The sequence below is a fragment of the Eublepharis macularius genome, chromosome 3, assembly GCF_028583425.1.
Source record: "Eublepharis macularius isolate TG4126 chromosome 3, MPM_Emac_v1.0, whole genome shotgun sequence".
Taxonomy (NCBI): domain Eukaryota; kingdom Metazoa; phylum Chordata; class Lepidosauria; order Squamata; family Eublepharidae; genus Eublepharis; species Eublepharis macularius.
The window spans coordinates 25,395,430-25,420,964 of record NC_072792.1 but is presented as its reverse complement, the minus strand read 5'-3'; the positions used below and the strand labels follow the sequence as shown (position 1 = coordinate 25,420,964).

General features: G+C 44.2%; 1 protein-coding gene across 1 annotated transcript in view; it reads right to left on the bottom strand.

Moving 5' to 3' along the window:
• ABCC4 (ATP binding cassette subfamily C member 4) overlaps positions 1-25,535 on the bottom strand; it is a 204,448-nt gene that overhangs the window by 172,755 nt on the left and 6,158 nt on the right. The window contains exons 2-6 of the mRNA XM_054975037.1: positions 15,060-15,170; positions 12,470-12,590; positions 10,787-11,017; positions 7,899-7,988; positions 5,527-5,690 (exon numbers count right to left, since the gene is read on the bottom strand). Coding sequence (XP_054831012.1) covers positions 5,527-5,690; positions 7,899-7,988; positions 10,787-11,017; positions 12,470-12,590; positions 15,060-15,170 — 717 coding nt within the window. The remainder of the gene's footprint in view (positions 1-5,526; positions 5,691-7,898; positions 7,989-10,786; positions 11,018-12,469; positions 12,591-15,059; positions 15,171-25,535) is intronic.

The following is a 25,535-nucleotide window of genomic DNA, read 5'->3' as shown; positions in this document are numbered from 1 at the left end:
GCATCAAGGGGCTGGCAGGATCAGATTCCTGCCCAGATTCCACACCCTAGCTTGACCCTAGGAAGGGGGCAGGCATGCAAGGATCAACAGCTCTTTATCTAGATATTTATACCCTGCTTTTCTCCTCAACAGAGACCTGAAGCTGCTTACAAATTGTTCTTCCCTCCTCCATTTCATTCTCAGAACCACCATCCTGTGGGCAGAGAGGGCATGATTGGCCAAGGCTGATCAGTGCACTTCCATGACAAGGGAGGGCAAGATTCAAACCTACCTTTCCAAATCCTAGTTCAATCTAAACCCACTACATCACACTGGTGTGTAAGCATGCCAGTAAGGCCAAGCAATAGCCTAGGCTGTGCCCATTCCCTACTGCCGCCAAGGGCAAGACAAGGGGAAATGAGTGCCAGTTGCTCTTCCCCAACTCCTCCTCACCAACTGTCTCACTCTCTCTCTAATCATTAGTTGAAACATTAGTTGAAACAGATAGGAAGAAGAGCAACACCAGCACTGCCAGCAGCATAGGCAATAGGTAACAATAATAACAATAGCAGCACTTATATACCGCTATTCTAGATAGATTAGTGCCTCACTCAGAACTGTGAACAAAGTCAGTGTTACTATTATCCCCAAAGTACAGCTGGGGAGGTGGGGCTGAGAGGAGTGGCTTACCCAAGGCCACCTACTGAGCTCATAGCAGTAATGGGATTTTAACCAACAGACTGTTAATTCACAGCCCAACCACTGAAGTGCTATGCCACTGCAGCTGTACAGTAAGTATGGTAGTTCTAACTAAGAGAGGTGGGCCAGTTAGTTCAAAGCCTATATTTGAGTTTTGAGGCTTGGCTTAAGGATATTTGGGGGGAGGGGGGAATCCAACAATGTACACTAGGAACTGGCCTGGGAACATGTGAGTTTGAATTCATTGGACGGGGAGGGGAACCAAGGCCTCTTTATTTACCATTCACACTTTGCTTTTATTGACTGAAGCCATTTTCACACAGCCATTGTCACCATTTTGGCTAGTGGATCTTTAGTGTCATGTCAGACACAAGGTTTTTTTTTCCTAACTTTTTCAGACAAAGCCGCTTATGTTCCATGTGAAATGCGGGGCTGAGCCTTTTTTAAAAACATTTTTTTCTTGTTCTCAAGTGTTCTACACACTTCCAATTTCTACAATGCGCTGTTTGAAATGTCGATGGTGGTCTCACAAGCAATGCGTTTTTTATTTCTCATCCATTTCCATCGCATTCTATTTTTTTTATAGATAACGATTAGTGCCATAGGAGGTGTCACTAACCTTTTTGGGCCTGTGGGCACATTTGGAATCCTGGTGGGCACAAGCACAAAATGGCTGCCAGAAGCAATGGAGCCAACCACAAAATGGCTGCCAGAAGAGGCAGAGCCAAGCCTAGACGTTACAAATATTGTCATGGTGGTATCCATTACTTTTGAATTCATTGTCATAGCATGGAGGTAAGAAGGTTCCTCCCTCCCCAAACCCCCGGAAAAATGTATATTAACATGTTTAATTTTGAGTATGTATTTAAGCAAGTACACACACACACACACACACACACAGAGTTGCCAGCCTCCACATGGTGGCTGGAGATTTCCCAGAATTACAACTGATCTCCAGGCCACAGAGATCAGTTCCCCTGGAGAAAATGGCTGCTGTGGGGGGTGATCTCTATGGCATTATACCCTGCTAAGGTCCCTCCCTCCCCAAACCCTGCCCTTTCAGGCTCCACCCCCTGCCCCCAAATCTACAGGAATTTCACACCCTGGAGCTGGCAACCCTATGTATACACTTAAAGTATGCTTAACAAGACTGCTATGGGTTATTATTTTTTCTAAAATAAACCAAGTTCTTGTCTCAAATTTGTAGTAATTAATTAATTTCACTACACCTGTTCTGAGTTAAACTCAGGAGGAAAGACCGCTGGCTAGCTTGTGGGAGGGCCCTCACTCCTCCTGCTGCCTCTAGACAGTGAGCCTTGTTCCATCCAGAGTTCTGCTATCAGGTTTGAGAGGGAATGGCTTTTCTTTTCCCGCATATGTTGACCATGTTGTTCCCCTCTCCAGCAGTGGCAGCAACACCACTTGGGGCAATAGATTTAGGGTGGGGAACAGGGGCTTTTTTGTCTCTCCCACCACCAGGTTGAATGGGTGGGAAGGTGGTTTATTTGTAAGACGTAGGCCAGGGTGGCTTACTTCAAGGAAGAAAGAGCCTTCTTATCTATCTATCTATCTATCTATCTATCTATCTATCTATCTATCTATCTATCTGTCTGTCTGTCTGTCTGTCTGTCTGTCTGCCTGTCTGTCTGTCTGTCTGTCTGTCTGTCTGTCTGTCTGTCTGTCTGTCTGTCTGTCTGTCTATCTATCTATCTATCGTCTGCTCAATCCACAAGTTGGCTTGGAGTTAAATTCCCAAAACACAAGGATAAAACATGGTAGCAGAACAATAAAAAATTCAATAATCTTTAAAACAATGGCACATATTTTGCAATGACTGTGTCCAATATCAACAAAGCCCATGGGGACGGGTGGCCAGTTGACAATAACAGCAAAATCAGGGGGGCATACGTCCCTCTACAGCAGGAGGCCGGATGGATGGTCTCTGTCTTACAGACCCGGTGGAATGACAACAAATCCCGCTGAGCCCAGGTCTCCACAGACAGAGAGTTCCACCAGGCTGGTGCCAGGGCTGAAAAAGCCCTGGACCTGGTTGAAGCAAAGCAAACCTCCTTGGGGCCAGGGATCACCACAAGATGTTTACCTGCTGATTGGAGCAGCCTCCGGAGAACATATGATGAGAGGCAGTCCCGCAGGTATGCTGGTCCCAGTCCACTAAGGGCCTTAAAGGTCAAAACCAAAACCTTGAACATGATCCAGAATTTCACTGGGAGTCAATGCAGCTGGTGCAAGACCAGTGTTGTGTGTGACTATTGCAGACTCACAAATAGAATAAGCCCCCCTCTGCACAAGCCCCATCTGGCCACACCCACCTCCGCAAAAGCCTCGGCAGACACCCCAAAAGATGTTTCACAGGTGCCCTTCACATGTTGGAGATTCCTGTGCTATACCATTATGGAAATATGCCTTTTTCTTTATATCGCAGCAAGAGAAGGTGCTAGAGGCGTACCTTTTTATGAAAGCTGCAGATTTGGAGAACCTGCTACTCCCATCATTAGAATGCTATACTGCTATAGCAATACTTTTGTGCCTTTTTTTTTTTAATTGCAAAAGCCCTGGTGGCCCAGGGAGGGCAGTTGCTATTTCCACACCAGAATAAAAAGACACTGATTGAAATGGCCACAGCAATTCACATATAGTTGATAAATGGATGTAAATGCGGTTTGAAACTGCTGCCGCCACAATGCTTTACACAAAGTCAGGGCAGCAATGGATAATAACTGGGTTAAAATAGAAATGTGAAAGCTGCCCAAGTTACAACGATCATTCATGTTTCTTCAGATATCCTGCACACATTCAAGGACACAAACTTATAGAGCAAGTCTAAGTAAGTCCACTCAGAAGCTTATTCAAGTCTATTCAGCGGGGTTTACTCCCAAGAAACTGTCCTTAGGATTGAAGTGTTATTAATTTTGAGAAACCTTGGATCATACACTGCCTGGAGCATCTCACATGCAGAGGCCATTTTGTAGAAAAAGAGCTGCAGGAACTCATTAGCATACCTCATTAGCATACCTCATTAGTATATGCCACATCCCTTGACATCACTAGAAGTGTGTCATTGGCATAACTGGTTTGCATATGCCACACTCCCTGACATCACCTATCCTGGCTGTTTTGGCCCCAATCCAGGCCGCAATGGGCCCAAAATGGCCGAAAATCAGGTGGGTGGGACTACCTGACATGTGACCTCTTTGGAGAACTACCGGAACTGCGTTCCTGTGCGTTCCCCCTCAAAATGAGCCCTGCTCCCATGGAAGGTCTTCACTTCCTTGTCAGGCCAGGAATGATGTGAGGAAGATCTTGGAGGTAAGTTTTCCCATGCATGTCCCCCCCTCCCCGATTCCCTCTCCTTTCCCACGGTTTGGGCCCAGGAGAACCCTGAAGCTAATTGATGTTTGGTTTTGAAAGAGGTGACTGTCTTAATTCTCTCAATGGTTAAAAAGTCAAGTTTACCAGTCAATCCAAACTGTAAGATTTTAATCCACTTGAGATTCATAAACCATGCTCTCTTGGAAAGAAAGGATGGCTTGTGAAAAGAATGGAGCTTTAGGTTACTTGTTGAAGGTGCTTGGAATTATGTAGTAACTGAATGTTTTGAACTGTTCCACTCATGTTTCCTTTTGAAATTTTAGAATGCTTCTGCTTTCTATCTTCTATTTGCTTTTAGGTTTTATTTTTAAATCCCACCCTTTCAGAAAGTTCATGAACCCCTCTCTTCATACCATTTTAATTCCTCGTTTTTCTTTATAATAATATTTGACACCAATCATATTTTACTTTTTAAAAAATATAAACCTGAGTCTTCATCTCCTACCTTGAGAGGCAATGTTGTTTAGCACATAGAACGTCAGGCTAGGACCTAGAAGACCCTGATTTGAATTCCCACTCTGTCATAAAAGCATGCTTGGGACAATCTAATACCCGTAAACTAACTGACCTCACAGGGTTGTTGTAAAGATAAAATGGAGAGGGAAATGATGTAAGCTGCTTTGGGTCCCCACCGGGGAGAAAAGTGCGGGGGGATGAATGAATGAATGTGCAGACTCTGGATTGGCTAACAAGGTTGCACCCCTGTTAATACTGAATGTCTTTTGCTCCTTGAAGGAAATTATAAAAGGTGTTCTGGTTACTGTAAGAGGCATAGAAAGGTGTAATAGGCCTCAAACTACAGAGGTAGCATACGGATTTTTAAAACTTTTGGACCTCGGGCTGGGTCAAGAGAGAGACTAGTTGGAACTGCAGGAACCTGAGACTGAAAAACACTTTGCATGACCTCAGAGGCCTGCCCACATCTTAAACTAGGAGATACAGTTGCTAGACAGACAACAATCCATATCTACTTAAACATTTACTGGACTAATGGTGTTTGAAAATGGGAAATAAGCAAATGTATTGACGTATTTTCAGTATATGTAGGAACAGAACAAATAATCAATGTGTCTTTTCAAAACCAAGCCCAGATGCTGAAATTCTGACCTTTCAAAGCAATTTCACGTACAGCATACCTTTTCAAAACATGTATGCCAATAGGAAAAGAGTATGCAGGAATGTCTTCCTTAGTCTGGTCTGCCCAAATGAAAATTTCAAAACGAAATGTCGTGAACTTAAACGAAACTGTTTCCCACCTAAAAAAAATTCATCTAGGCAGTCTTCTATTTTTTCCTCTCGAATGCTACCAGGCTTCGGTGCTCTTGTATTTCTAAACCTTTATTAAGAGTCAGACACACAAGATGCAAAAGTAATGAAAGATGAAATTTGCCACTTTACTCTAGGCCTCCACATTTTCAGAATGCTTAAAATCTCAAACAAACAGGAAAACCCACTGACCTCAGAGACGAAAACAGCCTCCCAAAGCAAGTTTGCAGAGGAAGCAGAATAATAAGAACTGCCATCCCAGCCAGGCAAGATGGGCCAATCTCAAGCCAAAGAAGGGCTGTTACTGCAATGGCCTGCAGGGGTCCAGCCCATAAGAAATGCAAGAAAATAGTCACCTGTGCAAACAGAAAGCAGCCCATGAAACACACAAATTGGATGAAAAGATTGACAGCAGCTGACATGTCCTGGCAGTCTCAAGTTGCTACATTTACCACGGTGACAGATGGTTCCCTTTATGTGACTGTTCTTGGGTTCAGATGGGCCTGTGATGGCGCAGAGACAGTCCCATGTGAACTGGAAACAGCAGTGTTGCTGCAGTCCCGTGTGCCCATACCCACTTCGTCATCCAGGGCTGCATCCATGCAACACTGGATGTTGTGCAATCACAGCCCTGTAGCAGCCATTTGCAGCTAGACCTGCTTGTCCGCACAGGACAGTCCAGTTGCAAATGGCTGTCATAGTGCAAACATAGCACAATAGCCAATAATGACAGGATGCATTCCTAGGTCGTGTGCAAGCTGTAGGCTCACGGGAACTCAAGGATAATCACATGAAAGGTTATTTGAGCAACAGCTCCTAGCATGAACATGGACCGTCTGGAGAGCAGGGAATGCTCCCTTTCAAAAAATAATGGAATGGGTGTATGTATGCAAAATAACCAAACTTCAGTCCTTCCTGCTTTAAAAATCACATCGAACATCAGCAGCCTGCTCATGGCTAATAGTTTGTGCAGAAAGTATGCCCAGCATATAGAGGCAACAGGTTTTACACACCTTGACAATTGGTTTTTAAGTGGTAAGGAAACCCAGATAAAGCAAAATGGCTCATTTTCAAGAGGGGATATTACATGGTGCTTGAACATTCAGTCTAAAATGTTCAGTTCTTAACCCCACATTTCAGACAAACCAAATATACATCACATGCACACACAAGGATCCTTCAGCATTCAGCCAACATTAATTCTATAGACCCCTAAAATATAAAAAGCCCTGACCTGCACAGCCCAGGCTAGCCCAGTCTCTTAAGATCTCAGAAGCTAAGCACAGCCAGTTCTGATCAGCACTTTGATGGTAGACCACCGGGGAAGAACAAGTTCTCCAAGCAGAGGCAGGCAACGGCAAACCACCTCTGAACACTTTCCTTGCCTTGAAAACTCTATAAGGGTCTCTCTAAGTCATCATATAACCATTACAATTCACCACAGGTACCTACTTGCCCTTCATATCCCACAAGTCTGACTACTAGAATGCTCGGCTTGTGGAGCTGCCCTTGAAACCTTCCAGAATCTCCCGCTGGTGCAGAGATCAGAAGCCCAACTGGGATGGGCTTCCGGGAACAAGCTACTCTGGAGTTCCAGGCACAGAAGTGTTTGCTGGATCTGACATGCTTTAAAAGTTTTGCACCTTATCTATTTCTTATCTTTACCTTCAGTTCCGTAAGGTGGCCTCATGTTGCCTCTAGGCACACAATGCTTGTGTGCACAGAGCACAATGTCCCTGCCTCTCCCTTCCTACTGCAGCCCCAAATGGCCCCTGAAATGCTGCTTCTGGGGGATAGAGGACCCCCAAGAATAGGCAGGGGGCAGAGGTCTGCCACAGGAGGGGGGAAATCAGCAAGCATCACCTCCCTTCCATCTGCAGAAATTTTAGGCAGGATCCAGCTCACCTAATACAGTGAAAACACAACAAATGGCATTCCGGGCTTCCGATTAGCCAGGATTCAGTCCCTGCATTTGTTCTGAATGTCTGGCTCATCCCTGAACTTGGGAAGCCGTGAGAAAAAACAAAGGGTGATTTTCCCTCACCACAAAATAGCTGGAGGGTTTAACTGAAAAACAATCTATTCAAGCGTGAACTTATTCCTAAGCTGCATTAACTCAACTGCACCTACTTTGGTCTATGCTGCTTATTACTAAGTATTCTCCATTTACTCTTTCAACAGATGAATTACAGATACTCAAAAGAATATTTTAAAAACATTCAATATCTTGGAGTACACACAGCCTTTCAAAATGCAACACGGTGTTGGTCAATCACTGAGCCATCTTTAGAATATTATGCACAAGTGCTACCAATAAATTATTCTTTAACACAATTCTAAACACACTTCTTTGGAGTTCACATCCTATTTAGTTCTGTTGTTCACCTTAAAAAGTGTTCTTAAGTTTGCTTAGAAAAATTCTACATCCAATTTTGCACATACAGAGAGAGAAATCCAACTACTTTGATTCATCTCTTTGTGAAGTGGCAGCCAAGAAAATAAGCCCATGTAAGTCAGCTCAAATTAATTATTTACACCCAAAAGCTACCAATAATGGTTCTTACCTGATCAAACTTATTCACATCGTTCGATAAGAGATTTACAATTTGACCGGTTGTTGTTTTTGTCATAGCTGCATTATTCAGACGAAGTGCCTAAAAAAAGAGACAAGACGCTGAAAGGTTTTACAATTACAGGTACACTATTAGCTCCCTTGTTTTGGTATTATCTTTTCTAACGTTATTAGGTACCAAGAACCCACTTTACGTTATATTACTGAGCATATTCAATTGAAAAGCATAGGCAACACTTCTTGCCTCAATCATGTGGATAACCTCAGTCAAGCAGATAACTGATTGCTCTCACACTGCGTGGCTGAACACTTCAGTCCCTTTTCAATACAATCCACCACACCACACCCCCAAACTAAAAAAGAGAAATAATTTTCAACCTTGCTGAAAACTCTTCACAAGAAATACCATTAACCTTATCAGCTCATATGTAAAAGAACTGCATACACAGTACCCAATTCTAAAGAAGTTTATCTAATATTTAACAAACAATGAAAATGACATGGGGGGGTAAGAAGAGTGCAGATACTAGAACATATATTCAAACATGTTGGTCTTGACTGATCATGAAAAAATATCGAGATACAGGGGTAGATTCCCCATAATACTTGTTATGCCATTCTATGAAACTGCATTGCCACAACACTTACTTACTTTCTCCCTTGCCTAAGAATTTGTTTGCAGGCGCTATATATGTGGATCACAACATTTCTGTACAACAAAAAAGAATTATAAAATTGAGGACTACTGTCATTACTGACGCATTGCTCAGGAATCTGTTTTAGCCAAAGCCCAGAACTAGGAGTCAGATCAGTTTCTCTTCCTTCACATCGAGCAAGACTGTGCTCTTCTTTTTTATATTTTGGAACAGAACCTACTGAGCACATCTTTGCTGTGGTCCATTGTCTGGGTACAAGAAGCCCGGCAGGATTTTTACCTTGTGGAACAGCTTGTACTCAAAGATCCTGGCGTTCCTGGCCAGATGTGCACAGCATTCACTCTGACAGGATGCTAGTCTTTTGAGGTTTTCAATGGGCCATTTCACAGGTGACAATGATCTTATTATGGTTTTCCACAAGGTCGGGTTTATTTCCACTTTTAGTTCTTTGTGCATTTAAAGGTGGAGTAAAAGGTACAGAGAAAATTAAATCTCTACAGGAAAAAAGATACCATCCGAATCTCTTTGTCTTTCCACGCTTCCTAATCTAGCGTGCAAGTTTTCACTGTACAACCAACAGCAGTTGCTTGTCATAAAGGCTATTTTATTAACTCGTCAAATCAAGTTATGATCACTGGCACAGCAAATTAATACCTCCGAGATCTGTTTATGTACAAGGAAGCAGTATGACTTATTAAAGCACAGCTCCGCAGGGATCATTTCCCAGGTATCACAAGAGAGAGGAAGAAAAACAAATTCTCCTCTCCCGAGATGACCCGAGATTCTGCCGACTTCATCTTCTGCCCACACAATGCACACCATAAACCTGGTCCAAATGGCTGCAGAATGAGCTCCACACACACCCGGCATCTGCAATCCCCAAATGCACAGTAAATCCCACAGGACTCAGTGAGGCTGACTTCACAGTAAACATGCACAGGATTGTGCGGCAAGCTTTCCCTTTCTTGAAGCCAATGAGGTTAGACAAGGTACCACTAAAGCTTAGGGAAATTTTCAGAACACTCAACAACCATGGAAGCATCCTTTCTCAGGGAGGATACAATATATGTACACTGAAATCAATGCACAAAGAGGGTGAGCAGACTGTACTGGCCTCAACTATGTGCAATTGTGAGCTGATGAGTACAGAGTCTACATGCATACAAAGCAAATTCCATGGGCCATAATGCCCATACAGTCGTGAAAATAACAAAGTGCATGCACTCAGGCTCTGTCCCTGTGACCAGGAATTCTGCATTTCTTTTAAACAGCCCCAATCACTAGAACAGAGGCAATGCGCATAGGCCCTGTGCTCGTGAGACAACATTTATGGGTTCAGGACCCTTAGAGGCCCTACCTGCTGGGTAGGGTTGCCAGCCTCCACGTGGTGGCTGCAGATCTCCCAGAATTACAACTGACCTCCAGACCACAGATACCAGTTCTCCTGGAGAAAATGGCTGCTTTGGAGGATGGACTCTATGGCATTATACCTCAGTGACACCCCTCCCTTCCCCAGATGTCACTCTCTCCAGGCTCCACCCCCAAAATCTCCAGGTATTTCCCAACCTGGAGTTGGCAACCCTACTGCTGGGTCATAAGCCCCTACAGAAATGGGAGGTTAGTTCCTTTTTGGAAGGAGCAGCTACTACTGCACATGCAGAGAGAGAGGGGGCACATTATTTCATACCTTTGTACACTCACTGAGAGGAGCAATGGAATTGTGAGATGAGGCCATAGCACCAGAGAGGAGTACTCCATGGCTCCAACCCTATAATACACTTCTTGTTGTTTAGCTTGTGTTTTTCTAGCTCTCTTGGTCTGCTGACCACGGCCCTAGCTTTCATACCAGAGATGTCACAATGCGGTCTTCCTGTTACATGACTAATATCACATGACTTCCTGTCATGTGCTTGATGTTCAGCAGGGCCCATCCTCAGTGGGGGTGCTCTAAGTTAATCCCTCACATGAAAGGTGCCAACACTCCCCTCACTTGTCATTTCTTAGAATTCATCCTTCATCGCTTCACACCAAATTCATTCAGAGTTATCAGACACACTCTGAGCGTAATCCAAAAACTCTTTTCACTGAACATCCCCATCTTTCAAACACCATTTCTGACGCCAAGCTAACCATTTTGAGTGCTTGCTTTAGAGACAAAGGAGGCAAAGATGTGAGCCAACATAAAACACCATGTTTATTCACATAGAGAAAATGTACTGCTTACCTTCCGATAAATCATATGGCACATGGCCACCCTCAGCTTCATGCCAGCACGTTGCACATGATAAAAATACAGGTGATGTGTTATGGCCAAAACCAAAGTACACACAGACAGGGCCACTGCGGAGGCATAAGCGTATTTCAAAGCATAGCTGTTGTCATCAAGGGAGCCTGTCTTTTCAAAATAGCTAATAATATTCCCCAGAAATATTGGCTGAACTATTTTGAGTGTTTCCTAAAGAGAAACAGTCCAAAAAGAAGAAAAACGTTACAAGCAAAACTTTTTATTTGACTACTGCCTTAGTTTACCTGGCTTCAAAAGCTGAATCAACTCAGCTGGAAAACATCAGGCTCTGTTATCTGACATAGCTTATGTAATTAGAACAACTAAAAGTGGGGAACTGCAACAACTTGAGGAGGGCATGTCATTTAACCCTCCACTACTCTTTGCTCTTCACCTTCCCTTTCCTCGTTACCTTCCCTGGCAGCTCCCATAGCTTCTCCACTTTTCTTTCTTCCTTCTTACCTTCCCACTACCAAGCACCCTACCTTTATCTGCCCCCTTATCTTTCCCTCCTTCCCTCCCCATAGCAGCCCCTATTTCGGGAAAACCATGGCTTAGCTGTACGGTGGGGGACTTCCCCATAGCCCCATCCCCACATTATTTCTTCTTTCTTCCTCTTTGCAGCCCCTATATCCTCACCCCGTCCCTGTTTCCCACCCTCCAACCAACCTTCCTTTTATTTGCCCATCATCTTTGGCTATATTGATATTTATTTACTTCATTTATACTGCACTTTTCTCCACAATGGGGATCATATCATATCAAATCACTATCATATCATTCTCCATTCCTCCAGTTTATCCTCACAACAACCCTGTAAGGTGGGTTAGGCTGAGAATGTATGATTGACCCAAGGTCATCCAGCAAGCAGAATGGGGCTTTGAACCTGGGGCTCTCATATCCTAGTCTGAAACTCTAACCACCACACCACAATGACTTTCATGGGGTGGCTGAAGCTGAACAGTAGCAAGCAGCCAGGCTTGGGTGACTCATATAAGATGAGTAGTAAGTAGCAAGTTGACCAGTGGATGCTGTCAAGCCTGGCTCCAAAGAATCCTTTAATGACCAAAACAGCCACGGAAACAGCCCCACCCCCACCCCCTGCTTTTACTGAGAGAAACCAAGGCACAAGGGCTGGCAATGCTGTTGTGGTTGCCTAGAAACATACAGGAGAAGAGGGCCACACAAAAAACAGAGCAAAAAACCCAAAAGAGCAATGTTGCAGGGGGAAGAAAATACATTTATTCAGTTATACTGCCCCACCACATTTCACCTAAGCTTCTTCAGGGGGACTAGTACGTTCAAAGCAGTTCAAAGAAATTCTGTTGCTGTGGGAACTGCTTTGGCAATACTGCTTTGAACAAACTGAGTAGAAAAGACTGACCTTGATGGACCAATGGCCATTACGCCTGGTCCAGCGTGGCAGGGCTCTTCTTATATTCATGTACGTATTACAAAGCAAAAATACACCACCTAAGGCTAACAGTAGCAGCTGCCCACTCCAGATGTAAGGTCAGAGAGGAGGCGGGAAACAGGATGGGCAAGCAGAGGCTGTGGGAGGCTAAACTCTCCCTGAATCCTCGCTTGCACAACAATGATAGCGCGTCTGTTCCAGTCTGTTACCTCAATCAAGGTAAAAAGTCCTAGAGCCAAGTAAGACTTCCAGTAACAAAGTATAATTGCTTTTGTTAAGTGCGGGACTCTTGCTTCCTTTTTCGCTTTTTGCACCTCGTTGTCCCAGTACCTGTGAAAAAAAAAAGGAGGAGGAGGAGGAGGGGCATAACAACAAACTGTGAATGGGGGAGACAGTCGGGAAGCACACCAAAACCAAAATACAAATGAACAGTGCACAGATGAACTGCTTTGATCCACTGCATGGGAGAATACTTCTACTGGCAAGAAGAAAAGCCTTCTCTCTGGTTTAGGAAAGCAACGGAAGTGTGATTTGTTTGCTATCGGCTGAAGAAGAAGGCAATTAAGGACCTAAACTTCTGTCAGAATAAGGCAGCACCATGAAGTCACAGTGTTTTATTTCTGTCCTGCAACAGAGTCAGAAACCTTCACCTGCTGGGAGCTACTCTTGCCATATGTGGCTCAAGAATTGGGAGGCAAAATTAGCCCCATGCAAATCGCAGGAGCACGCCCGTGGCCAGCGTGATGACATCACTTCCCGGAAGTGACATCATCACACCTTTCCAGGTGCACATGTGAGGAGGCCTCAGAAGGTAAGTCCAGGGTCCCACACCGCCCATTGGGAGGGGGCAGGGCCCTGGGAACCCTAGAGGTGAGTGTAAAGGGTTCTGCTGCCGGGTCAGGAACGTCGAGGAGTCACATCGTCACTAATCTGAGAGAGCTACACAGCCGCCTTACCTAAATTGCTATCAATATTCGTAAGTCACACTCACAGACAGACATCAAAACTGTTAAGCCACAGAAAGTTGGAATTCCATTTGCATATAATCCAAGACACTCAAGTAATTAGGGAAATCTGAAGCAGGAATAATCTACCTCTCTTTTGAAACATGGGAATTAAAGTGGTTTCCACACAGGGAGCCGTTTATATAGTTTCCCCCTTCCTGATTTGACTGCAATAAAGCACAGCAGCAACAGGGCTTCCACCTGGCTTCCCACAGCTTCCCTGCCCTAGTCCCTTGGCATCAGCCCAGCCACCCCACCCTGAGGGCTTTTTCATTTTTTAATCAATTCAGTATTAATGATACAATGTTATAACAATCTGTTCTCTGAATTTCCAACTTTCTTATTTTAAAAAACGTTTCTAGCCCCTTTCATTGCAGAGACATGCCTTTCCCCTTATAGCTCCACAATGAAATATACACAGTAGGCTTACCACATAGCAAGTTCTGGAGGGCAATCTCCCAGTGGTTTGGCCCCACCCTACCCTTGTGTCTGGACTGGCAGAAGAAATGCAGGGGGCAGAAATGATGTTGCACGCTGTGTCAACAACACAAATTCCAAGTGAAAACCAAGAGATGATGTCAGAGTGTCATGTGGCACTCTGGAATTTCCCTGAAACTCTAAACATTCAGGGAAATTTCAGAGCATCACCTGATGTGGCATCCAGGTTTTCACTCAGAAGTGACATTGATGCATCACATGATGTCCTTTCTGCTGTGGAGAAACAGGGGAAAGACCCTTTCCCAATAGCATTAAACACAGGGCAGAAAACTCATGTAGGACTGACATAATTCTGCCACACAACAGTGGCAAACAACCAAGCACAGCAAACCAAAGCACAGATGAGAAAGAATGTTAGATTGCAGGTTTCCCCTTTTTAGGAACTAGCTTGTTCTTCTACTGCCTGCCTGAAAGAACTCTGATCTAACTACCATTGTTCCTAGACTGGAGAAGAGAGGGGAAGGGCACACTGATCTCTGTCATCAACAAGAGGACTAAGGGCTGTTGGGTAGCTGCGCACCTCCATCTCAACAAGAATGACAAAGGAGGAGGGGGGGATATACTGCTAGTTTGCCAGCAGCAACTGAATACCATCTGGACCAAGTTTGCTCCCTCCTCTGTCTGTAAGTTCTTCACCTGGGAACAGCCAGGGGCACAAGCTCTTGGGCACGAGCCCAGGAACACAAGCCCAAGGACTCCTGGCCCGTGGCTTGCAGCCTGGGGCCAGCATCAGCAAACCTGGTGGATCAGGAGAGGCCCAGGATGTTTGTCTTCTTTGAATGTTAGTGTTTAAATTGGCTGTTACATTTTGCAATTTTCTATATGTCCCTTGGGGGAGAAAGAGGGCACATCAATGCCCTAATGAACGAACGAACGAACGAACGAATACTAGCAAGGAAAGATTGACCTGGCCCCTACCGGAGATACATGCGGATACAGAAATAAGTTTGACAGTCTCCCTCCTTTACTTTTTTCCTCCCCTTCCATGTCTTGCCTGCAGCACTTGATCAACATGAGCTACTTTGGGAGATAGTTGTCCAAAATTCAGAGTATCCAACAAAACAAAGAGGGAATCGGTGGATTCGGGAGGGATGGCCTGGCAGCGACACCATGGAAGTATCTATCATTACTGCGTGCAATCAGATCAAGAGGCTTGGTCCTCATCCTTGGTTCACAAATTGTTCCATCCTGTGCAGAGTTACTCCAGCCTAGGTCCATTGATTTCAATAGGGTTAACCTAGAGTAACTGCACAGGATCGCTCTGTAATGCACGGAAAATCACTCCTCAGCTACTTACCTTTGCAACTCTTCCCCAAGCACCTTCGAGGAATCTTCGGACAACACTTTATACATGTCATCTTCGTCTAGTTTCCGTTTATGGCCAAGAACAAACAAAGGATTCAGCCACCTGTTCAAACAGCGGAACAGCATTTTGGTCACTCTCTTATCAGCACATTTAGACACAAGTGCACAAAGAATCATCCAGAAAATAAAAAGTAACCTATCTTTTTGTTTATACTTTTGTAAAAAGGTTGGGAATTATTTTGGGGGGGGGGGTGTCAACAAATACTATATGCCCTGTAAGGTGCAGGTTTATACATTCTTGCCCATCCCACATTTCCAGCTCTGCAAATTGGCCTACAACCTACAATAAAACTCCAAGAAGAGGAAGTTTAATTACACACCACACTTGAGCAGGAAAAACATCTCTAAGAGTCTCTCTGGTCTGCTAGAGGATTTAGCAGAAAGCCAAGTCCTGAAGACATTCAGGTGCTGCTGAATCCCAAAATGAGAAGTTTTGCCAAGGTGTGATGGACTCGTTATAAATGGACACAAAGCAAACTGAAGGAAAATCTAAGGATTTTTCATCCCCTCGCAGTGCTTCGTCACTAGATTAGGGTCAGACCAAACAACAAGTCCACCTACACATCACTCCTTATCCTCCTCCTATTAACGCAAGATACAATCCCAACCAGCGAAGTTTCTTGCACAATACGTTTCTTTAACCCTCCGCAACTGCTCAGCGACTAAGATTCCATCTTTCTCTGCTCTTAAATGATATGAGCTCTCTCTCTGTCTCTGTCTCTGTCTCTGTCTGTCTCTCTCTCTCTCTCTCTCTCTGCTTATCTTTTTACTTCACTTGAAGGATACATTATTTGACTTTACAGCTGGCGGAAAAGCTAAGAACATAAGCTGGGACGTTTCTGGTTCAAAGCTCAGCTATGTGCTTAAATGCGTGGCCTTCAAGGGGCCACTGTGTGCTTTCAAGCCTCAGTTCCCACATCTGCAAAATGGAATGAGACTGACTGACCTCACAGCTTTGTCACAAAAACAGAGTGCACAGAAAGCACTCTGAATACTCAAAAAGTGATATAAAATGGTTGTCCTCTTATTTATTTTTTCTACAGGATCTGTTGCCACTTAATTCTTCCACACAGACTGAGGTTCTAAGAGCTTAGTTTATAACCAGTATGGTTGACCCCACTTACAAAAAAAACCTTACAGTCAGCATCCCATCACAAAACAGAGATTTGAATTTCACACATTAAACAGAAGGAACTGGGATACTGTACTCAGAAAACAAACAATCCCTTATACCGGTATTTCCAGTTACCAGCACTTCTGTTCCTTTCATTGCACCAATCTATAGAGATGCGGAAAGCTAGCCAAAGTGTGTGTGTGGGGGGGGGGGAATATTACTGTTTATACCACATAAATTGTTTTCAGTTCTTGCAAGAAGCTTTGCTTTCTAAAGCCTCTCTGACTCACTGCCCTTTGGACTTTCAATTACCCTGCAAGGCCTTCCCGACACTGAAGTGTTTAGTCGCTTATTAATTAGTGACACTTTAATGCTTGCTCCTATTAAAATCTGAGAAGAATGATGTTTGAAGCGCTCCATCCCCAGAGGGCTAGCTTTTCCACCAGTCTGGGAGTCCCCAATCTTTTTGAATCTTTGAACCCCTTGGAATTTTGAGAAAGGTTGGTTAGCATTACACCAAAACGGCTGCCACTGGAAGTACAGCCAAATCCAAAACTGCCTTCTTCTCTTTGCAAAAGAACTGCAGAAGGGGAATAAAAAGAAATGAAGGAAAGCCTGAGGGAGGGAGAAAGAGCCAATAATAATCCTGCCTGAAAGTGGCCTGGCTCATTTTCTGAAAAGCGTGGCAGGTGCTGGGGAAGTAATGGTGCACGCCGTGGTGTTCGCAGACACCATCTTGGAGAAACCTGCGCTAGGCTATTGTCTGGGGCAGCAGTTCACTTGCAGCTGTAAGGAAGTACCTGCCTAGAGCAGGTTAAGTTTTGCTGTTCCTGAAAAGGAGCGGAGGAAGGACAGACAATCCAATGACAATACAGACATGTCTCTCAAATGCCTTAAAATCAGCTCCTCTTTCTAACATGAACTAGTCTGGGGGACTCTCTAACCCAAATTCAACAAACAGTTTGATGGCCCAAGGTGTAGTCTTTGTGTGTAGCTGTCTGCCTTGATTACAACAATGGAAAGAAAGAATCAAGCACACACAAAAGGAAGGCGTGATATACTCTTACAGTACAATAATAAACAGAGCCACACCCTTCTAAGCCAGTAGACTTCAATGTAGTTAGAAAAGCTTGGTTCTGCTAAGGTTATTCACATGGCAGAGTCCACTGGGCGGGAAAGAGCCATCCTGTCCAGCCATCCGTCGACTATGCATAGCTAGGATAAACCAGAGTGGTACGTGCATGAAGTTTTGGACTAGGACACCCATGTTCAAGACTCCACTCTGCCACGAAAAGCACTAGGTTACCTTGTATCAGTCACTCAGTCTCAGACTAATTTACCTCAAGGGTTGTCGTGAGGATAAAATGGATCAAACAGGACTGAATCAAAAGGTGGGAATTGAGTAGCTATTTCCTGGAGCGATGGGACATAGCCAATGCAGACAGCAGGCAAGGTTCCCACCTAGAGCCTCTGTAAATATGCGACTACAGGTGGCTGTGGTAAGATGACCGTAATCCCACCACATCTGACTATAGCCTAAATAAGACTGAGTTAATTTCTTGCTTTTTCTTCATCAATACCACGAAAATGGAAACTGGACTGTCCAAGGGTAGCTGTCTAAGAAGCAATTGCCACAGCACCTCCCAGGCCTTCAAGAAGTTAAATTGTGGCAAGTCATCCTATGGAGAAACGCCCTCCACCCTGGAATTCACCTCAACCTTTCAATAACTGGGGCTGCACTCTACATATGCCCCAGGTATGTAACTGCTGGTGAGAGACTGGGCTGACCCAGAAAGGAGGGAGATGATATATTTCCCTGTACACACGAGAACGGGCTTTTTAGCTTTGTGCCATCTTGTCTTCAGCCACGACATTCTGGATTATCCATGTCTGCCTCAGAATTCCATGTCAACTGCATGTCAAGAGACAATGGGGAAAATCCCCTAAACTTGAAAAGAGAGATAAAGGAGACTTTTTATTGTTGCAACCTCAAGAGTTAAAAGCCTATCCTAGCAACAACATTATTAGGATACGTCTAGAGCAAGGGCTCGAAGATAGTATGTTTTTGCCTATACTTTATAAGCTTGCTCCACCTGAAGGTTGCACAAATCTTGTTTGCTCTTCTTATTTATTACATTTTCTTTTAATTTGAATGGTCAAAGCCTGATCTCTGTGCCCTTATCCCACCTGATTCAGTCATACTTTCCAAAGAGGAGTAAAGGGGAGGGGCCGCAGTGAGCACACCATCCTCAAAGTGTAAAGTTACTAGAGCGCAATAGATTGTCCCCACACTAGCCGGTATAAGCAAAATGTGAGAGACAGCCCCTAGGCAGAGCCTTTAAACAGCAACACAGGACAGAGCACTGGAAGCAACACAGTATAGAGTGTACACTTTCAAATTTGTGGTAACAGCAGTTACTACCCAGATACAAGCTGGAAAAGCCTCTCTGGGAGTAAAGGGAGGAGAGGAAGGTGAATGGCTGGATGGAGATACCAGATGGCTGAAGACCCCTCTGAGCAACCAGAGCCTGACAGAAAAGGGCCTGTAAGACTATCAATAGCTGAGTGATTGGGAAGCCATTGCATTGGGCAGCATTGGATCTCCAAGGTCTCTGATGACACTCAAAAGCTGATATCCTGGAAATCTGTTTGGTCTTTAAGAAGTCACCGGACTCAAATCTTGCTCTTCTATTGCAGACCAGTCTGACTACCCACCTGAAACTTCCAAAGGAGTAGATAACCAGATTATTATTATTAAATGCAGTTACATTCTGCAATTCTCAATTTTTTTAAAAAAAAATCCCAAGTGGCAGACAACAGTGTTAAAATTCAGTGACAATAAAACTCGATAAGCAAACAGCAAAAGATACAAAACAAACTATACCCAACACAGATTAAACTAAAACTCAATAACTGGGATCATCACAAATAAAACAGCAGTATCAAATGCACAAAGGAGAATCATATACCTCAACAAAATATTAAGCAAAATACCTGGGTAAACAACTGAGCCTGGTATATTGTCAAAGGCTTTCACAGCCGGAGAACGATGGTTGTTGTGGATTTTCCGGGCTGTACTGCCGTGGTCTTGGCATTGCCAAGACCACGGTGATACAGCCCGGAAAATCCACAACAACCAACTAAGCCTGGCATTAGAACTCTACCCAGTTTGCTGCAAGGTAGAAGAAAGGACACTCCATCTCACATCTGAACATGAGGCACATGGAGTACATCCACAGATGACAAATCTAATGGTTGGACAAGTATGTATGGAAGAATCTTTAAAGCCATGGCCAATCTTGGTCCAGGGTAGGGACAAGAAGGCAGTATCCTACTACAGGAACGTTTCTTCAACTTATTTATTTACAATACTTGTCGTCCACCTTTCTTGCAGAGACTCAACTTGGCTCTTCCACTGGAGAAAGAGCCAACTAAGTTAGAGCAGATTCCCCAACATGGTGCCTGTGAGCACCATGGCAACTGCCAACACTTTTCCTGGTACCCACCTCGTGTTTTTTTAGAAAGCAAATCTGGCAGGGCTTCTGATTGACTGCGCAGATTAAAATAATGTTGTTTTGGTGGCAGCTGCTGCCACAATGTCAGTTTTATTCTCTCGCTCACTTTTCCCCAGTATATTTTTTAAATTACTCCTCTTCATTCTTTAAAACTGCTCTTCAAACTTGGCTTAGTGCAGTGGTTTATATTCCAGCACTTTAAATGAACTTGTAGCTAACGGAATACTTTAAAGATCAGGCCAGATGCATTCTCTATAGGTGATACCCACAAGCAGTCTTGAAGCTACTTTCTGAACTAGCTGAAGGTTCCAAACAATCTTCAAAGGCCTCACACATTGCTGTAATATGACCTGGAGGTGATGTAACTCCATTGCAAGCTCCGTGGGCCATAAGCAGTGCTACTTAACAACTGGAAGAAAGTTGAACGACGGCTATAATCCTAAGCATATTTAGTAGAACAATGTAGCAATCATTTTCTGGAGGCCTCCTTCTTATTCAGCAAGCATGTTTAGGATTCGCTTGTAGGTCCTGTAGTGCTTCCAAATGGTGAGATGGGCACAAACCAAAATACGAACCAAAATTATGCATGAACCAGTTCAGTCCGTGAACTGCGGTTCGTCAGATCCCATTTTTGACGAACCGCCACAAACTTTAGGCTGGTTCGTTTGGTTTGTTTTTTGGTTTGTGACTGCAGACAGCCTGGTGCCAATCAATCAGCTTCCTAAGCAACAGGGCATGGACTTCCAGCAGACCTTCTGCTGACCCGGAAGTGACCTTCTGTTGGCCCAGAAGTGACTTTCTGCTGACCCGAAAGTGATGATTTTCTGACCTGGATGTGACATTTTCAGGAACCAAACGAACCGGTTCGCGAACCAGGGGCAGGTTTGTGAAAGTTCGTAGTTCGTGGTTCATGAAATTTGACAAACCATGAACCACATGGTTCAGTTTTTTCCCGGTTCATGCCCATCTCTAGTGAGGACTTTCTAGACCAGATCTGCATAACTTGTGACCTGCCAAGCCGAAGGCAGACCATGAGCGATTGCCTCGCTCTTTTTGTTGTGTGCCCAGGATACATGAAGTGCCCAGCACTGGACATTTATTAAAATATTTATACCTTGCCTTTCTTCTTGCCATACATGACCAGTGGACTTCGTTCACCTTAGAGGATCACAAGATGAGCATGTCTGCTGTAGACAAAACTGGAATGTTCCAACTACTTAGTTCTCAACAAGTGCTCAAAACAACTGATGATAACTCATCTTTCTAAAGCAAGGTTGCAGCTACTGCCTGAACTCCTAAGTTACTAGATGCAGAGGAGTTAGCCGTGTTAGTCTGTGGTAGCAAAATCAAAAAGAGTCCAGTACCACCTTTAAGACTAACCAATTTTATTGTAGCATAAGCTTTCGAGAATCAAGTTCTCTTCGTCAGATGCATGGTACAGAAACTGGTCAAATATAGAAGAGGAGGGGGGAGGAGGGGAGGAGAGAGAAGATGCAGTTGGGGGGGAGAGAGAGGGATGGAACCAAAACATTCCTTTGCTAGTAAATGTAAACATCCCCTCTTGGAATGGAGACTAAGTTACTAGAAATACTCGAGACTTCTTTCAAATCCGTTGTTTGCTGATCCATTTTTTCCATAAAGAAAAGACTGTGAAACTAGCACTGGTTCAGCAAACGCAAGCAAGTAGGATTTGATTCTTATAGATCTCACTTGTTGACTACTGAAACACAAAAACACAAAAGGGAACAGGAGAACCAGATGTAAAGCCATGAGGTCCGTGTTGCCTGGACACCTAGATGCTCACCCAGCCTTGAAAATTATTTTCAGATGCTGTGAATCCCTTGAGCTAGTATCAACAATGCAAAGCAAAAACTGTGAAAATGCCCGGGCACACAACAAAAAGAGCAAGGCAGTCGCTCATGGTCTGCCTTCGGGTTGGCAGGTCCAGGGCTTTTTTTCAGCTGGAACACGGTGGAATGGAGTTCCGGAACCTCTAGAAAATGGTCACATGGCTGGTGGCCCCACCCCCTGATCTCCAGACAGAGGGGAGTTGAGATTGCCCTCCGCACCACGGCACAGAGGGCAATCTAAACTCCCCTCTGTCTGGAGATCAGGGGGCGGGGCCACCAGCCACGTGACCATTTTCTCCAAGGGCAACCCACTGAGTTCCACCACCTCTTTTCCCAGAAAAAAAGCCCTGGGCAGGTCACAAGCATTTTTAACATTATACCAATTATCAGAGCTTCCACCTATAAACATGGTAAGTGGTCAGTTTAGTTTCTGGTTAACTATAGAAGCACACACAGTAAAACACTAGCTCAGAGGTCTTTGGCCTTTCCAGACATGGTACCTACCTTTAACACCTCCATCAACAGCACAACACCTATGCAGCTACAAGCATGTGACGGAAAGCCATGTGACACCAGTCACATGAAAGGAAGCAGAACCAAACTTATGACCCTCCATACCCAGACACAATAAACGCCAGTGATAGGACAACATCAGGGGGAAACCATGATATCCTGGCTCTGTTGGATCGTTCTGGGGGCATGTGGTTGGCCACTGAGTGAAACAGGATGCTGGGTGAGATGGACCATTCTTCTGACCCAATATTCTCATGCCCTCACCAAGGTCAAAGCCAGGAGCTCAGGTAGACCAAGAGAAGTGAGCACCAGGAGTCGTACCTTTGTTTTCTTACTGCTACAGTCAGACCTACATTTTTTTCTAGATAGATAACCAAAGCACGGACTGCTTTCTTTGGGTAAAGATCCAGGAGCTATACTGATAATCATTAACACTGACCCCAAAGCTACACCAAAACAAACTATTATCAATTATGTTATTCATACATTCATATCATCACCATCAGTGATGCTTCAAAGATTTATAGATCAGCTGAAACTAAAAAGAACATATCACTTTCTCCAAGGATCTTACAATTTTAAATGGGTCCTCCTTGGGGGAAACAGAAAAGGCAAGATAGAGAAGACAAGGAAGGAATATTAACAAATGTCATTACACTGAACACACTGCTCATCCTTGTGCATGTTTAGTTAGAACTAACCCTCTACAACTTAAAAGGACTTACTCCTGGATTGCAGTCTTGGGGGGCCAGGCTTGGTAGGATGCCAGAGGGACAGAGAGGCTTCATCTCCCTGGGAAAACTCTCTTGCCTTCTCTGTATTCCTCCACCTGACACTACCCAGCCTGGCCAACCCCACGGCTGTATCCTTAAGAAATGAATAGTTTCTCAGTGGGAGTTGCTAGGCATCCACAACAAAAATGCCAGCCTTCAAACCTTGGTTTCTGTCTGTAAAAGACAGAAGGGAACAGGGCTCTTTCCATAGACATGGATAAGTCCTCTGAAGGAGGACTTATCACGGCCAAGCCTGGCAGCAACCACTGAGAGACTTGATACCACACAACTTGCATGACTCAACCAGGATTGGCTGCTTATTACTATTTTACGGTATAACAAACAAGGCAACCCCAGTAGTTAAACTGTAAGAATAGAAAGGGGACGCCCCAACTGGGTCAAAAAGTTTTTTTCTTTTTCAAAGTAACAAATGCTTACTCTTACATAAATAAAGACATGACTCCAGATAAAAGAGTATTTTATCTGAGAAAGAGTATTGGTGTCGCTCTCCAGTTACCTAATAAGAGAGAGAGAGAATACGTGTATAAGACTAAAGGAGACAGATTAAAACGCCCCTGAGGAAGTCTGTGGGACGAAAATCAGCGTTTACAAATAGCCGGCCCCGATTTGGGCGTCTGCGTGGGAATGCCAATTCCTCTGACAACAACAACTGATAAATACAAGCTGCAAAAGGACAAGCTGCAAAAAAAGAAGAAGATAAGAGCATTACTATGAATGGACCCTTCATTACTACAGTGTATAAAGAGTGAAAAAGAATGGACTTTTAATTACTTAACTTGCTTCAGTTATCTGGAGTCATGTCTTTATTTATGTAAGAGTAAGCATGTGTTACTTTGAAAAAGAAAAAAACTTTTTGACCCAGTTGGGGTGTCCCCTTTCTATAATTACAGTATTACTATTTTACAGCAGCCAGTGAGGTAATAGCCAGTGTAGTGTAGTGGTTAGAGTTTTAGTCTAGGATCTGGGAGAAACAGGTTTAAATATTTGTTCTGCCATAGAAACTGATTGGGTAACCTTTGGCCTGCTACATATTCTCAACCTAATCTACTTCACAGTGTTGTTGTGAAGAAATCCTCACCCAGCAGTTTCATACAGAGTGGAACCACAAGTGACAAAAGGCACAGGTTGGACACTTGTCAGCTTCCCTCAAGTTTTGATGGGAAATGTAGGCAGCTTGGCGGAATGTTGGACAAGTGACAGTTGAACAAGTCCATTGGACAGCAGTCAGAGAGCCAAGCTGCAAGACTAGGATGCCTACATTTCCCATCAAAACTTGAGGGAAGCTGACAAGTGTCCAACCTGTGACTTTTGTCACTTGTAGTTCCGCTCATAGATGTTGCATAATACAAGAGATGACATGGAACATTGTAGTATACTGTAAACAGAGTGAGGGGAACAGCCTCCTAACAAAATCTTCTACAATGTGCCCTCCAGGAAATATAAGAGCCCCTGAAGTGTCCCAAACCCACCCCAGCAAAGCAATCCAAAAGTTGGTTATGTTTAACAGTGTAAAAAGACACAAAGTTCTGAAGACTGAACAGAGAAACACTCCCTCTGTCTGTTTCCTGCCATGAGTCGTCTACAAGAGCAACCAGGGCAAACTCAGTTTAAAAACTAGGTCTGACATCGGACTGAAAAGGATCCAGATATCCAGTATCATCCAAGTATTTGGAGTTGAATCCCAGTATCTTCAACGGTACTGCCATCAAATATTCAAGGACACTGCCCCAAAACCAGACATTGGCTAATAACTGTTGAACTCTCTGGCATCAACTGAGGGGTTTCCTCAAGATAGTGTCCTTCACGTCTCCACAAAGACCTCTCCATCCCTCAAGAAGGCACTATAATAATATATGGCTGGGTGAAGGGGGAGCAGGTATTGCTACCTACTCTGCTCCTGATCACAACTGGGTAATGGTGGGGGTGGGCATTGCCACCTCCTCTGCTCCTGATCCCAGTTGGATGAAGGGGGGCATGCATTGCCACTTGCTCCGCTCCTGATGCCAGCTGGGTGAACATGGGGATCAGGCATTGCCACCCACTCCCCTACTGATCCCGGCCTGGGCTTCCCACCACGGCACACTCTCTGGAGGGACAGGCCGACTCACCTGGGCTTCCCTCTGCAGCAGCACCCTCTGGTGGTGCACCAGGGTAGGAAGTGAATCATCTAGAACACGCTTTCTCTTTTATATAGTAGGATAACATTTTATTTATATACTGCCCTTCAGGGCAACTTAACACCCACTCAGAGCGGTTTACAAAGTATGTTATTATTATCCTCACAACAATCACCCTGTGAAGTGGGTGGGGCTGAGAGAGTTCAAGGAAACTGTGACTGACTCAAGATCACCCAGCTGGCTTCAAGTGGAGAAGTGGGGAATCAAACCCAGTTCTCCAAATTAGAATCCCAGCACTCTTAACCACTACACCAAACGGGCTCTCTAACTACCTCAGCTATCCAATAGGCTATTTGTAGTTAATCTATCAGCTTCTAAACACAAAGGGTTAGGAACAGAATAAAGTTTCCTCAAAATTACCTTCATTCAACACCTTCCTAAACAAGAGTTAAAGAAATAATGGTTTTATTCACGTCTTTCATCTTAGCACAATATGTGATAGCAC